We start from the raw sequence: 14,645 nt of genomic DNA, 5'->3' as shown, positions 1-14,645 counted from the left end.
CAGGGGAGGCTCAGCTTCGCACATTCACACTTCCATCGGAACCGAGCATGCCTGGCCTCTCCTAAGTGTACATTTGTTGTTGCTAACGAGATTAGCAAATCTCAGTATCTCGTTGCTGCTTTCTGACATAAGTCATGAGGAGCAAGGCGAGCCTCATGCGCTGCCCTGAATGAAAAGGCTGTGACAGCAAAGCGAGTGTGAAAAAAGGGGAAACGGAGCCTTGTGTTGAAGGCAGTCAGACCCTAAGGATGCCCTCGCTGCTGTCGTGGGCGATCACACGGAGCTCTGGCACAGCCCCACGGGGCCCACTCCCGTGGCACAGCTCTGGGATCAGCCGCTCATCGTGGAGACGGCGACGTGCAGGCGGGCGGCACACATCCATCATCGCTTTTTCATTATCTTTAATTAAATTCTGATATGAAGCTGCACGGTGTATTTCAGCCACTTTCATTACTTTCTTCAGAGGCGGGGGGGAAAAAATTACTGTACATTGCAGCCATGCCAAAATTTTGAGTTGACATTTGGTTTTGGCTTTTTAGGAAGCTGCTTTGCGCAGACCTCCTCAGGCCCAGCTCCCATCCTGCCCAGACCGCAGCACTGTGCCAACACAGCCTGCAGCCCAAGGCGAGGACGGGGACGAGGAAAACACATGGCAGCTGGCAGGGAGGGACAATCCATCTCCTCAGACATGTCCCTGGATGCGTCAAAAATCATTGCACCTTGGAATGAGGAGCGCAGCTCGGCTCCCTGCTTTCTCCTGGACAGCGGGGCTCCCTGCTGAGGCTGCTTTTGCACTTAATTTTCTGCATTTTACTCTCTCCTGTGGTGGGTCTGAAAAGGTCTCGACCTCCCCAACATGGCGGAGCCACCGACCCTCCCTCCACAGGATGCCGGCGCATTCATTTGACCTTCCCAATATGGCGCCTACGCCGCACTTCCCTTATAAACACGGCGCCCTTCCCAAGATGGCCGTCAGACCTGCGCTGCCGGCCCTCCCCAAGATGGCGGCCGTCTTCCCCTGCTGACAGAGTGCTTCCGGAGAGGCCTGGCGTCAGCGCCGCGGCCATGGCGGAGCTGACAGACGCGGAGCTCCGGAAGGAGCTGCTGGCTCTGGGCTACCGGCCGGGGCCCATCACCGAGACCACCCGCAAGGTCTACATCAAGAAGCTAAGCTGTCTGCGCGCCGAGGTGGCGGCGGCGAAGCGCACGGGCCGCGGCGCCCCGCCGAGCCCGGGCCGCAGATCGGGCAGGCCGCGGCAGGCCTCGCCCTCGCGGCAGCACCTCGGCTTCAGCCCCGGGTCCGTCAGGGCCGCCCGCGACAGAGAGGAGGAGGAGGAGGACGAGATGGAGGAGGACGAGGAGGAGGAAAGGGGACGAGCGCCCGTGTCCCGCTGGGAGGCCGCTGAGGGTGGCAGGCTGTCCTGGGGAGACCCGCGAGGGTCTCCCCCTGGGCGCAGCGCGGGGCTCAGCGGTAGGGCCGAGCCGGGGCTGTCCCGGGATGGGCTCTGGGGGCTGAGCACCCCTTCTTCGTGGAGCTCATCCCTGGAGAGGAGCGGGGGGCTGAGGGCTGGGACGGGGCCGTCGCTGGATGATGGCTATCGGGGCTCAAGCTCCTTTCAGTGGAGCACGTCTGCAGAGGGGAGCGAGGGGCACAGCGGTGGGCTGAGGCCGTCCCTGGATGTGTTTCGGGAGCCGAGCGTGTCCCAGTGGAGCACTTCTGTAGAGAGAGGGGAGGGGCTCAGTGCTAGGGCTGGGTTAGGGACATCCATGGATGGGGTGGGAGGGCTGAGCTCCATGTCGTCCTGGGGTACATCCGCAGGCAAAAGTGGAAGGCTCAGCTCCACGCCCTTTTCCAGTGATGAAAGCCGGAGCATGACAGCCAGGAGCCATTGGGATGCATCGCTAGGGCGGGCTGTAGGGCAGAACTCCCCAGCACAGTGGGAGACAGGAGGGGAAAGGAAGGCGGAAAGGAAGGGGTTTTTCTCCAACAGCTGGTGGGGACGGGAGAACAAGGTGGCACCCAGCACCCATTGGGGAACCGCAGCAGGACGTAGTGGGTTGAGCTACCCATTTGAGGCAGGAGATGAGAATTTGTCGTCCAGCATTCGGCGGGATGCAGACAGAGAGACAAAACCCAGCAGCTGGGGAGAGGGATTGACCCGACGGTTGCCATGGAGGGCTGCAAGAGACACGGGGCTGGCCTCGGGCAGCCGGTGGGATGCCTCGGCTGCAGTGGTGACACCCCGCACTCAGCTCCTGCGGTCAGCCCCCAGGCAGCAGACAGAAGGAAAGTGCAAAGGCCTTGAGTACTACCTTTCCCAGTTCCTTTGCCTCGCCAGCTTGGTGCTGCTGCTGATTTTTCTGGGCATCCTCATGGTGAAGATGATTGGGTCAGGCTGGCTTGACCAGAGTGAGGAGGACTGTACGTGTACTGGTTTAATCATGTTTTTTAACTTTATTTGCTTTTGTTTCCCTTTATTACTTTCATCACTATCAGATATATCATCCTCTCACTTGACGTCTCCGTTTCCCTCTCCCCTTATTCTTGTTCATCACTGCAAATAAGACCAGTGTGTGCTTTCTTATTTTTAATTTTTACTTCTGCCTTCAATTCTTCAATCTTTATTTATTTATTGATTTATTTTATGGAGACTGATGCTCTTGCCAGGCCGAAGAAGTGTTTTGTGATTATATCTATACACATATTGTTATATAATACAGTATAACACCTGTGTGGCTGTTTTGTGTTTTAATATTAGCACCTGCAAAGCACAGCCCTTCGTTGGCCTCTGTGCTGTCTGCAGTGGAAGTGCAGAGTCTGAATTGGTACTTCTGCGTATGAAGTGTGACAGAGCTTCAGTGGGAATGGAAAAGGGCTTCCCCATCACTCTTTTGCTTTTAAAGCAGAGTTTCTCAGCTAGGGCAGATGGGAATAATGCTGCTCCATGACTTTGTACTGAAGGAAGAGGTCTGGGTTGGAAGGTGCCAGTCCTAAGGCTGGGCACACTGCACCTAGATCTGTGACCTGTGGCCAGCCCATATCCAGCTCTTGGTGCAGGAGGCAGCTGTTAAAACAGAGGCTGTAATTTGTGGAACTAACAGTTCCAGCTGAAATAACTTCCCTGTGTTTGCCCTGCAGATACTTGATTTAAATTGTTGTTGCCATGGTCTTTCAGATGACCATGACATGCAGCAGGTGATATTTGTGTGCTGAGAAAGTTCAGTGCTATTAAAATATTCATACCTCAGTTTTTACGTTCCAGCTGAACAGAGTTCATCATTTGCAGTCTGGTATAAAACCAGTTTTATTTCTTCTGCTTTTGGTGCTGCCTGCCAGAGCAGTGCTTTGAATGTGCTGTTTGCATAGCCAGGTACTGTGTAGAGTAAGATTAAGAATAGCAGAATCAGACTTGAAAGCAGAGTCCTTAAAAAAACAAACAAACAAAACCCCATAATTACTTTCTTGATCATTGCTCTTGTTTTGCAGCATGCTAACTCTCTTTCTTCTCCCGTAGTTAATCTCTTGCCTGTGGATTGTGACAAAAGAACAGATGATGTAAGCATACATTTATTTATCTTCAAGAATTGCGGGTGGGATTCTCACAGAAGAGTAATTATTCTGGGAAGCCTCCTCTAGTATCAGATCACTGTGAAATTATGAGTTTTATCGTTGGAGTTTGATGAGTTGGAATTAATGAGCTAGATTAAGTTAGGATAGTATGTAAGACTCTGAAAGATAAAACTTTAAATTCCCATTTATGTGAATCACTTTCTTTAATAGTTGTAACAGGAGTGATAAGGGTTTGCTGAAGAGGCTCTACCTGCATTCAGCTTTAACAATGCAGCATTTAATCCAGCTCATTTCCTGAATGCAGTTGTAAAGTGTTTGCAAAGCCTCGTTTTTATCATAGTGCATTACTTGGAAAGAGAAAATTTCTTATTGGATTCTGAGTTATGGTGGATCCCTTGTGACATTTGGGACATGTAGAGCTGGTTGATGCAGCCTGTCTAAGGGCATGGCTGGAGTGCTGCAGTGTGGGCTGTGAGCTGGGGGATTCGTGGCACTTTTACCCAATGTGCCAGCTTGCTTTGGCCTCAGAAACTGTAGCTGTGCTGCAGGTGTGTTCATTATGAACTAGTGATGTGTAACCAAGCCAAAACCCCTCTTCTGGCGTTTCATCGTGACATTTCTGGCTAGTCTGACTGCTGCCCTGTTGCTGCCACTCTGTTCATGTGTGTTACCTGTTTCTGACTTTCAGTTCTGCAAAGCCAAACAGAAGGATGTTGTGATGAGCATGCTGCATGAGTTGTATAACTACTTGTCCATACAAGCTGGTAAGTTCCAGTTGTCATTATAAAGCACTCTCAGCTATCTGGACGTTTTTAACCTAAATTTGAAGAGAGGGGTTTATGGAACAGTCAGTTCTACTCAAAGAGCTCTGAGAAAGTCAGGTAATAGAAAACCAGAAAGAGGTGTGTTTATTTTTAATCTCAGTAGTGCTTTGCTAATGCTCTCATATCACCATTCTCTTGTGGAGTGGTCCTTCTTTGCACTTGATATATTGGGAGCTTGAGGTACAAATATTTAGCTTCATGGTTCTTTTGTAATGACATCTTGAAATTGTCTTCAAGATGCTCAGAGCCAGTTAAGTGTAAATCAGTGTGTTCGTTACAAAGGGAGTCAAAGCAGCTTAAGAAATTGTCAGCTCTCTGCTGAAATGTCTCAGTGGATTATGTGAATTCTGTAAGTTTTCTGTGCTGATCAGGACAGGCTCACTTGGCTGAGGAGCCAAGCCAATGCAGGAGTTGGACACTCTCTACTACACGTGTGCCAATCTGATTCATAACCAGTGTTCTTTTGACAGAGAAAGTTCAGCAGACAAGTGAAAACTTTTCTTTCTGCAAGATGCATAATAATATTAATCATAAAAGTGCCGAAGTTCCATTTTCTAGATTTCAGACCTTAACATTTTCAATTCTTGAACTTCACAGGATTTCCAGATCTTTCCAGACTTCAGTACCAGTTTTACGTGGTCTCTCAGCAAACATTTGCTTGGTCAGCTTTGTGAAGGATGATTTAGAAGCCTGAGTTTGTGGGCAGTATTCCTCTGCCTGGGCATATAGGCTTAGAAGCATTTTGTGTGTTGATCACACTTCAACACTGCAGTGTCTGATGCTCAGTGGAAAGCCCCTCTGCTGGGTGTTATGTCAGAGAGGTAGTTATGTATTCTGTGGAAGTGAGAAGTAGTATTTTTCCCCCCCTCATTCTTTGTTGAGTAGCTCACACACTGAAGCATGAGGTTTGCTTGCCCTTTCCCCACCTATATCCAGTGGCTGAGTGCTTTATTAATAGTCATAATCTTACCTGCCTACCTTATAAATCTCACCTTGCAATCGTTTTGCCCAGAGCTGTAGCTGGATTTAAAGGATAGCATTTCCAGACAGTTGAGTCTATTTCTGAACTGTCAAGGGTTTTTTCTACTAAGCATTATTTCTGTTTGAATTTTTTTTTAAACAGGTAATTTTGAATGTGGAAACCCTGAGAATCTAAACAGCAAATGCATTTGGGTTAGTGAAGCAAGGGACCACGTGGTGGTGAGTAGGCTGTGAACAGCTATTGTTGTAACGTTATTCTCTTACAAGGCAATAAATAATAGATAGTAAAGCAATTTGCCATCTATTTTACTTCCTTATCCTGCTTTGATTCTTTCCCATACCTCTGGTTTCCCCTTTGGCCAGTCCTGTTCTCAGTTCATTTGAAAATAATCTTCCCCTACATCTCTGATTCTGCCCCTGTAAATCTAACTTAATGGTTTGTTGTTTTGCCATAGTCATCAGTCTTGTGAAACCAGAATTTTCCCTGGATTGAGGCATGGGCAGAAGAAAGATTTTTCTATACCCCTCAGTGTCAGAAGACAGACTGCTTTGATCTAGCATTCCATTTCTTTCATGGTAAACTGTCAGTAAGATTATGTTGTATTTAGTGGTTAGTCTTAAGTCTGGGAGAGTGTTATTTTACAGAGTGCTTCACGCATCATCTACCATAGTCAGAAGATTTCAGTCCAGGCTGACCTTCAGATTTAGTTTTTCTCCCTCCAGTTTGCAGAATTATGTTAAGAATTAACCTGGGGACAGACCACACAGAGTAAGCTCTCGCATAACTGTTATGAAATAATGTTATTCAGTATTTTAAATGAATGAGGGACTAACATTCTAAGGGATTCTTCTTACAGAATATAACTGGTGGCTCCCCACAGAAGTTTGAAGCTGCCCTTAACTGGATACTGAACAGTAACAAGGACTTAGGAATATGGTGAGTGGAAGCCTGCTGTTCCACGATGATCTTCCTCGGCGTTGGTTGATGTGTAATTTGATATCCTGTGTGGTGTGCACAAAAAGCTTCATTAGATTTCAGGAGGTAATCAGAGACTTGCTTTGTCAGTGCTTCCTAGGCGAGCTTCCAAATAAAGCGTGTGGTCCTAAAACAGATTGGCCACTGCAGGCATTCCTTCTGAGCGTGTTTCCCAACCCTTAGGACGGGGGACAGCACGTTCATGAACACAGTGTTTTGCAGATGAAGCAGAAGTCTGATGTTGTGCCTGTTAACTTTACGTTGTGCTTACTGCAGGGCTTAGAAGTGGTGGTTCTGGTGTCTTGCCCGTGGTCTTAGGACATTAGTACGCTTGCTAAACTTGCTTGTGTACTCTCTGTTCCCCAGATGACTCTTTTATTGAATACCTCTCAGCAAAAACAGAGCTTTGGTATTGTGTGGAGCTGCACCCTTTCAGCAAAGGGATTGGGTTATATAGGTCAGCAGAGTGTTCTCTTCAGTAGGTAACAGCCCACGTGCCTTGGGATCCCTTGGAGAAAATAAATCTGCGAGGAGGAGAGGAGAAAACAGATTGTTGAATGATATCTGTTCCTTAGTGTCAGCTCTCTTTCCAACAGAACTTGCAGGACATGTCAAAGCCAACAGGCTGTGACTGTGTAGGAGCTTGGTCAGCCACCAGTGAGGCTTTTTGTCCTGGCTTTCTTGCCCATCAGTTGCTTCAGTACATGTGAAATGGCAGAACTGCTCATTTCTTCAGGTGAAAAATACCAAGTTCAGGCCGTAGTCTTATGAAAGGCCGACATGCTGTGTCCACAGACATAATTATCTGCCTCTGGGAAGTGTGAGCTGCCTCCACTCCACATTAACTCCGAAGCCTAACGTTTCTTTCCATTTTAATATTGCTGAATATTGCAACAGCAATAATGCAAGAGCTTTGTAGGCATAGCTTGTGTGGAAGCTATTGCTTGATTTACTTGTCCTAAAAAGAGTTCTGCAGCTGCTGCTGTGGCTGAATGGTCAGACTGTCTGCTGTTTGATTCTTGGTGTGTGGGCAAATTCCCAGGACAAGACATTGTTTTCCTATTGGCAGCTTTGGATTTCCCTGTGGGCTGGGATCCTGAGTTTTAAAATCTGTGTTTTTTGTGCAGAGCAGTGCTCGTGTCAGGAGCCCCGTAATATAACATATTCATTTTTCATCTTTTAATTTTCATAGTTAGCTGTTTTATGGGCTGTTTGCCAAATGGATCTACTTTCACCAAGTCTGCATGGTGTGCAGAGTGAGTGTTCAGCATGCTTACCAACGTGAGGGCGGCATTTCCAGCAGATGCTAGGCAGGATTGGCTTTCTGGGTGCCAGTCTGAGAGGCAGAACTGGAAATGAGCTCTGCTCTCAGTGGTTCTGCTGCATGTTTAAAATATGGAATGTGGATTGTAAGACAAGGGGTGGGAAACAACTGTGCTGCTGCTGCTGCTGTAGAATCCAGGAACCAAATACAAGCTGTCAGCACTTGGTGAGATCTGCACTAAGAAACAGAGAAAATGGCATTGTCTAATAAGTCATTCGTTGAAAACCTGGAATGAATTAGCTTAAAAAAATGAAATCCCCTTTAGTCTAATTGCTCTCAATGTGATGACTCTCACTTGGATTGCTTGATGCATGTTGGCTTAGAGTATCTAATAAGGAGCCCACATCGGTGTAGATCTGTATATCAAGAAGTGAGTTAAAAGCATCTCAGCTAGCACAGCAGGTGTGTACAAGTGATTTTGCAGGAGGATGTGTTATCGATTTTGCCGTGAATGCTTTCTGAGGGTGTGTCCATTTCTCACTGCAGATACAGTTGATGTGTTGTCACTTTTCTAGCTAAACTGTTTATGCTCATCTCTGCTGAGGAGAACAGCACAGCCTCCGTGGACATTTGCAGTCTCCCTCAACTGCTCTCTCTGCAATTGCTGATGAGTGACTCAGTAAACATTTCCATTTCTCTGTGCTGGGAGGTGGGAATCCAATTTAAAGTTTAATCTTCTGCACGCTGAGAGGTACTGTCAGAGAGTCTGCAGAGGGAGATTTCAGTTTGCCAGTGGGAGTTCCAGCCCCGCTGCCTTTTCTAAAGCCATATCCAGTCCTTGCTAAGCAGCCAGTCCCAAAATGTTCTGGAAAGAGGAGGTGCAAAGATGTTGGTGTATTTTCTGTGTGGCGTGTAGAACGAGTTACTGCATCTGCAGTCTGTTTGCTCTCTGTCTCTTGATTAAAGACTGCAGTTGGAGCATCTGCACTCTTCAGTGAAGATTTTCTGCCTCTTCCCATCAGGTTGAAAGGCAGAGACCTCTCCGAACCGGTTACCAGAGTGGAGGAGGTGGTCTGTCTCGAATCAGCCCATCCTCAGATGGGGCTCGGGTGCCGTTTCCGTCGGGCAGTGATCACTGCTGTCATGAACCTTTTACTGTTTTTCTGGAGTAAGTTGTCAGTGTTTCTAATTGGCTTCTCTCCTTCCTGGTTGTAGAGATGAACATGCGTGTACCCCCACGTTTTTCCAGCCATATGAAGCTACTAGCAGAGGTGAAATAAATCTGCCAATGAGTTAATTTCTAATTAACCTTTTTCTGGCAGCAGAGAGAGACCTGTAGACCTGCTCTTGTGCTGAGTGCTTAACACTTTAAATCAGCAAGCTGATTAGCTCCCTGAGTATTCCTCGAGTACCCATTACTGTGGTCTGCAAAATAAGTGTGTTAACCTACCTAAAAGATTCATTTATTCTTTCTTTTCTTAAACTAAACTACAAAGTCTTCTGGACTCTCCTGTAATGACTTACAGCTTTCAAGTATTATAGGTTTTATTGAAAGAGTCTGTCACGCCCCAGCTGAGACAGAGGTCTTACTGAGTGAGGTGATAATGAGAGATGAGAGCTAGGCAGAGGAGTTTATAATCTAGCTAGACAAGGTGGGGGTGAAAGGGAATAGTTATGTTTATTGTAGAGGCTGAGATGCTAAAGTTAGCTCATGTTGTAACAGGGACATTTGTCAGTGCTAAACCTTCAATTTAGATCTCCTGAATTTTAGGCTGGCACTGCAGCCCCAGGCTTTATCTCCTTATCAAGCAGCTATCTTCAGAGCAGTGGAGCTTGACAGTCTTCCTAAGTGATTATTGTAGGGGAGGCCTCTAGCAGAGAGATAGCTCTGGGATTTAGAGAATCAGAGCTCCATGGTCGTGCTGAGGTTTCTGGCAGGGGGAGGAAACTCTGTGATGAGGCCTTTTGACCACCTCTCCTCACATGCTCTGTGCTGCAGGTGTTGTCAGTACCAGCAGTTTAGTGCCGTGCAGCTCTTGTGGTGAGCAAAATGTATTGCTTGTGTTCAGTCCCAGGCTGGCCTGGATAGCAGGGAGGAGGAAAACTGCCTCCAGAGAGATGTGAAAAAGGCAACCCTTAGCACTGAGTATGCCAGTATTGAATTTTGTTTGGTTTTATTCCTTTAGGTCTGGTAACTCTGTGGGGGATCCTAATCTTCTTTCGGTATCGCTGGCGGAAGATGGAGGAAGAGGAGCAGGCCATGTATGATATGGTGAAGAAGATCATAGGTAGAGTCCAGCATCTCTGTAAACCCAGGCAGTGCTCTTGTGCTCTCTGCAGTGTTGAAATCTCTCCTTGTTTCTCCCTCCAGCTGTTGTCCAGGACCACTATAAGGAGTGGGAACGGAACCTGGAGCGTTACCCCTATGTTGGCATTCTGCATGTCCGGGACAGCCTCATCCCTCCTCAGAGCAGGTGAGCTTTGTTCTTTAAGGAGGGTTGTCAGCATGATGTTATTCAACTGTGCTCAAAACCGTAGTTACTGGGTGACAGACCACGAGCAGACAATTGATGGGAAGCAAGAAGAGTCTGTCTGGCCTTTCACTTCATAAAGGATGTTGATAAAACCCAGGCTATATATTAACTCACTGCAGATTAATGTGACAGTCCTAGGGCTGATATTTTTTGCCATCACACTGCTATATTGTCATTGTCCTATCACACAGTAATTGGATTTTGTTTTTTCCTGGGCCTGGAGCATCTTATTTTTTTTTCTCCTTCATCTAATCTATGTAGGATGCTATCCTGTTTCTCAGCCATTGTACCTTGTTCTCCAGGCAGGTGCTGCACTTCTCAGAACAAACCTTTCCCTGAGTTGAAAGGGGTTTTGGGAGGCTCTTCTGAAGTGATTTTGTACACAGTCTGACTTCAGAGTTTCCTGCTCAGATTAGGCAGCTCTAAATGGGAGCTACAGCAAGCTGTCTGGTTCTGGTGCCTTTTCAGAATGGAGGTGTGGTCAAGTTTCCACAGGTGGTGGGGCAGGAGGGCTGCAGCCTGGCTTGTGGTGCTTTATGTACCACGTGCTTCATCTTTACAAGAATGTTTTCTTTTACATTTTGTGTACACTTTGTTCTCCAGACAGCATAGAACGCTACACAAGTCTTAAACATCCTCCCTCATTATCAGTCACGGCACAACCAGGAGTTATTTCAGCTGGTTTTGATTGATATCTGTGTGTGTGGTGCCTACAATTACTAGACACTGATGGAAAACTGGATGGAACTCCAGTTGATGCTCCCTTGTCTAAGAGATCCCTGTATTCATAGATTGAAAGGTGGGGGCAGTTTGCTGATGGAATCCCTCTGCAATATGAATCAGGCTTGAAATTCAGGGCAGTCATTGACTGTACTGCCAGAAGGTCTCCTCTTCCCCACTGGCAGGATTTGTGCTTTCACGTCCTGGGCTGAAATCACCTCTCAACTAGAATTCTGGTTTAATCTCCTTTACTGTCTGCACAGGAAGCTTGCACTAGCTTGATCAACAGCTACAATTGCTGTAAGCAGGAAGGCACAATGAGAATATAATTTTTTTAATTTATTTCTCTTCTTGTTGCTGTTTTTTTTTGCAGGAAAAAAATGAAGCGGGTCTGGAATAGAGCTGTGGAGTTTCTGGCCTCAAATGAGTCACGGATTCAGACAGAGTCACACAGAGTAGCAGGAGAGGATATGCTGGTGTGGAGATGGACTCAGCCATCTTATGTCTCAGATTCAGAACACTAAAGAGGAGCAGAAGCAGAGCAACTGTTGAAAAGGACCTCTGCAAGGGAACAGTCCCTTCTCTGGTGATGGGAAAGAGCAGGTCATGGTCGTAACCTCCCTGGGTTGGGGATTGCACGTATCTGTTTGCTCTTCTTTCTGCAAATCTTCACATACAACCGAACAAAACAAAACGAAAAAAAACACAAAAAAATCAGGGCAATAATGTTGGCTTAGAAAGAAGATGGGCTTGAGCTGGTGGGAAGCTAGAATCACACCAAAGTTAACCTTCCAGCAGATATCTGGCTTCTGTAGGCAAGCAACCTGATAAAAAGAAAAAAAAAAAGTGTACCTAAATATTGAAGGACCTGAGTTTGCTCTGACAGTGGTTAGGCTCTAAAAATTTGACCTCAATTCTGCAAAAGCCAACTGGAGGCAACATCCACCGTGGAGCGTGAGGGAAGGAGGCTGACATTTCCCATGGGAACGTTAGGGTGGCAGTTAAGATGCTTTGTTTTGTTTGTTTATAGCAGTACGATAGCAATGCACTTACTGCTTCCCAACAGGGAGAGTATCTGTGTCCGCTTCACCCTTCAAAAATGGGGGAGAAAAAATAACAGAAGAAATGAAAATCAGGCAAAGGCAGTCTTAGAAGGAGGGCAGCCTGACGTGCCTTGGTGGTTCGGGCTGGGATGGGGGTGTGGAGAGAAGCAGTTGTGATCCTGTTCCACTTTTTAAGTCTGCAAACTCTGTGCTTTATGTTTTCTTGGGGGCTGGGAGGGGGAACTTTGGGTGGGAAGTGAAGGATGTAGAAGGCTTCAGAAAGCGCTTTCTTGTGGCCACAGCCAAAGGGATTGCTTCATGGGCTATTAAATAGCAGCTTTGGAATGTCTGTTGGGGCTGAATGTACTTGTTTATCCTGGGCAGCTGCAATGTGTGTGCTGTGGGTCAAAGCAGAGGTGTACAATGCCAGGGGGGCAGCCAGGTCCTGGTCCTGCAGCCTCACTGCAGGTAGAAGGAGCGGTGATCCGTCCTCTGTTCATGCCACAGGCATTGTATTTTGTATCTAAGAAATTTAGTTCAGTTTGTTTTTACGTCCTGCAAAGGACTGTTGTTGTTTTTTGGGTTTTTTTTTTGGGGGGGGGGGTTGTTTTCTTCAAATATCTCTAGAGTGTGGCAGCTCGGACTGGGTGAAAATACTGTTCATCTCTTCCCAGTGTCATAGGACCGCTGACCAGGACACCACTGAGACAGCGGGGACCAAATTTGTTTCTGGCCTAAGCTTATAAAACCTGCAGAGAGAAGCCAGCAGTGTGTGTGCAAGCTTCAGGAGTGGGATGTGGATTTTTGCCCTCAGCCCTGATGCTGCTGCACTGATTGCTCCATGCTCTGCTCGGCAGCCAGAACCCTCCTGCAAGGTTTGCAGATGGCCGATGCCACACACAAGGTGGGCTCCTCGTGCTGGTCCCTGCTCACATCCCGGGGTGAGGTCTGCATCTGTGCCCCCTCCCTGCTGGTTTTAGTGGGGTGTTCCTCCTGTGCATCCCACTGCAGAAGGGTGGCAGGGGCTCCTGGCATCACTGCTGCTGGGCATCAGCTGAGTGTGGGGAGAGCAGGATTCTGCAGGAGCAGGACGCAGGGAGGCCTTGTGAGGGGCACGGGGGGTACCCCGTGTTTTGCTTTTGGTGTTTGAACAGGAGAAGGAGGCTCAAGAACTGCCTCCACCTTTACCACTAAACAGGGAATAAATGGAAGGCAGCCTCAATTCTTCTAAGTCCTTGTGATGAGGTCTCCGCTGCTGTGACACCTACAAACACCAGTGCCTCTGTAATTAAGCCTTTTTAAACTGTTTGCAGGTTTTGAGTTCCTTATTATTATTATTTTTTATCCATCCAAATGCAGAGTGAGGAATTTTGAGCATTGCAGTCATGTTTTTGTATTAAACTTGTTTTGTAGAACAAATCTCACTGGCTTGGTGCTGTTTCTTACCCGTTCACTTTAGCTCTGTAAACCAATATATAAAATAAATTTATTACGAATGATTTGTTACCTTTTATTTCTGCTGAGGAGTCGCTGGCTGTTCAGAGTGCTTTTGCTCACACAGATCAAATAGATCCTGCTCCAGGGAGCTGCTGGTTGTTAAGTGTGACACTGAGGATGGCATGGGACTGTGTGACAGCCTAACGAGGCGGCGTGGATCCTCATGATGCTCGGAGATCTCAGCACAGGGGCCAGCAGGCTCAAAGCGTTTGGTTGCAAATGCAATCTGTGTTTTGGGAATAGCTGCCCTTGCAGTGCACGTGGAAGGCAGTTGTCTGTGTTCAGCTGTGTTTTGGAGAGAGATTGACAGCTTTGAGGATTGGGGAACTGTAAATATTAGCTTAGTGGGTTGATGGGTACTCCTGAGCAGTAAGGCCGTGGTAACCAAGGGCACCTCGAGCATTGTGGGTTTCCTGTGTTGTCTCGTGTGTTGGCCATGCAAGGTCAGCTGCCCGTGTGAGCTCCTGGTTCTCTGAGCTGCTGCAGGTCCCGAGTGCTGCTGTGTCCTCAGGCTGCAGATCCCGAGGTCCTTTTCTGGGGACGTGATGTGAAGTAGCAGGTGTCGGTATAGGAAAGGTGGGGAGGGCGTGGGATACTTCGGGGTGGACGGATGTCCCTTCCTGCCCTCACCCCGGGCTGGTGTCTGTCCCTGGGCACAACACTTGCCTCCCTGTGTCCCGAGGTTAAGGCTCTTCAAGCAAGGCCATCGCAAAGCCCTATGAAAGGGAGGATGTTGATACCAAGGATTGAAGGCTGAGTCGTTTCAGACTATTTAGCAGATACCTGAGGTTTCCAAGGTTGCCTGGTGAGTAGAGCACACGTGGACAAACCTCGCATGAATGGCAGCAAGTCCTTGGGAGTTGTCCTTGGGCTCTGCTTTCAATCCCTCTCTCACCTGAGTGTCAGTGACTCAGAATACGTGCGCCTTCACTTCTTCAAAGTCTGCTCATGAGATGGCGACAGTGCTCTGAATCATGGTTGTGTAATGCCAGCAGGCAGGGCTGACTCACTCCTGTTTGGTGGCAGTGATGTTTCATCAATCCCACCACACAGGTCTGGATTACAAAGGGTTGGGTTCCCACTGGTGTGAGAGGTGCTGGTTGTGCACACCATGCTCGTCCAAGCTCCGCTGGCACTGAGCTGTTGCTGAGGTGTGGAACAAACGGGAGCACCAGGCTCCATCTCTGCTCAGGACCTGCCTAGGTGCTCTCAACCAGCCTGTGTTCTTGGGGTTA

General features: G+C 47.7%; 1 protein-coding gene across 1 annotated transcript; it reads left to right on the top strand.

Annotated features, from left to right (window-relative positions):
• The first annotated feature begins 1,030 nt into the window (after positions 1-1,030).
• Positions 1,031-13,412, top strand: LEMD2 (LEM domain nuclear envelope protein 2). Its single transcript, XM_065740296.1, has 9 exons — positions 1,031-2,422; positions 3,516-3,556; positions 4,260-4,335; positions 5,519-5,595; positions 6,234-6,313; positions 8,639-8,784; positions 9,803-9,904; positions 9,988-10,090; positions 11,244-13,412. Exons 1-9 carry the CDS (start codon positions 1,066-1,068, stop codon positions 11,392-11,394), a joined length of 2,133 nt encoding a protein of 710 aa, XP_065596368.1. The 5' UTR covers positions 1,031-1,065; the 3' UTR covers positions 11,395-13,412.
• Positions 13,413-14,645: the final 1,233 nt, after the last annotated feature.

Source organism: Cyrtonyx montezumae, unplaced genomic scaffold (assembly GCF_038088225.1).
Source record: "Cyrtonyx montezumae isolate F1298 unplaced genomic scaffold, pur_monq_1.0 scaffold_26, whole genome shotgun sequence".
NCBI lineage: Eukaryota > Metazoa > Chordata > Aves > Galliformes > Odontophoridae > Cyrtonyx > Cyrtonyx montezumae.
This window is presented reverse-complemented; position numbering and strand designations above follow the sequence as displayed.

What these genes read in the sequence shown, in the direction of transcription:
- LEMD2 (XM_065740296.1), top strand. Translation starts at nt 1,066, where the DNA reads ATGGCGGAGCTGACAGACGCGGAGCTCCGGAAGGAGCTGCTGGCTCTG. An exon ending in TGACCAGAGTGAGGAGGACT is followed by an intron (nt 2,423 to 3,515) that starts GTACGTGTACTG and finishes CTTCTCCCGTAG; the next exon opens with TTAATCTCTTGCCTGTGGAT. An exon ending in CTACTTGTCCATACAAGCTG is followed by an intron (nt 4,336 to 5,518) that starts GTAAGTTCCAGT and finishes TTTTTTAAACAG; the next exon opens with GTAATTTTGAATGTGGAAAC.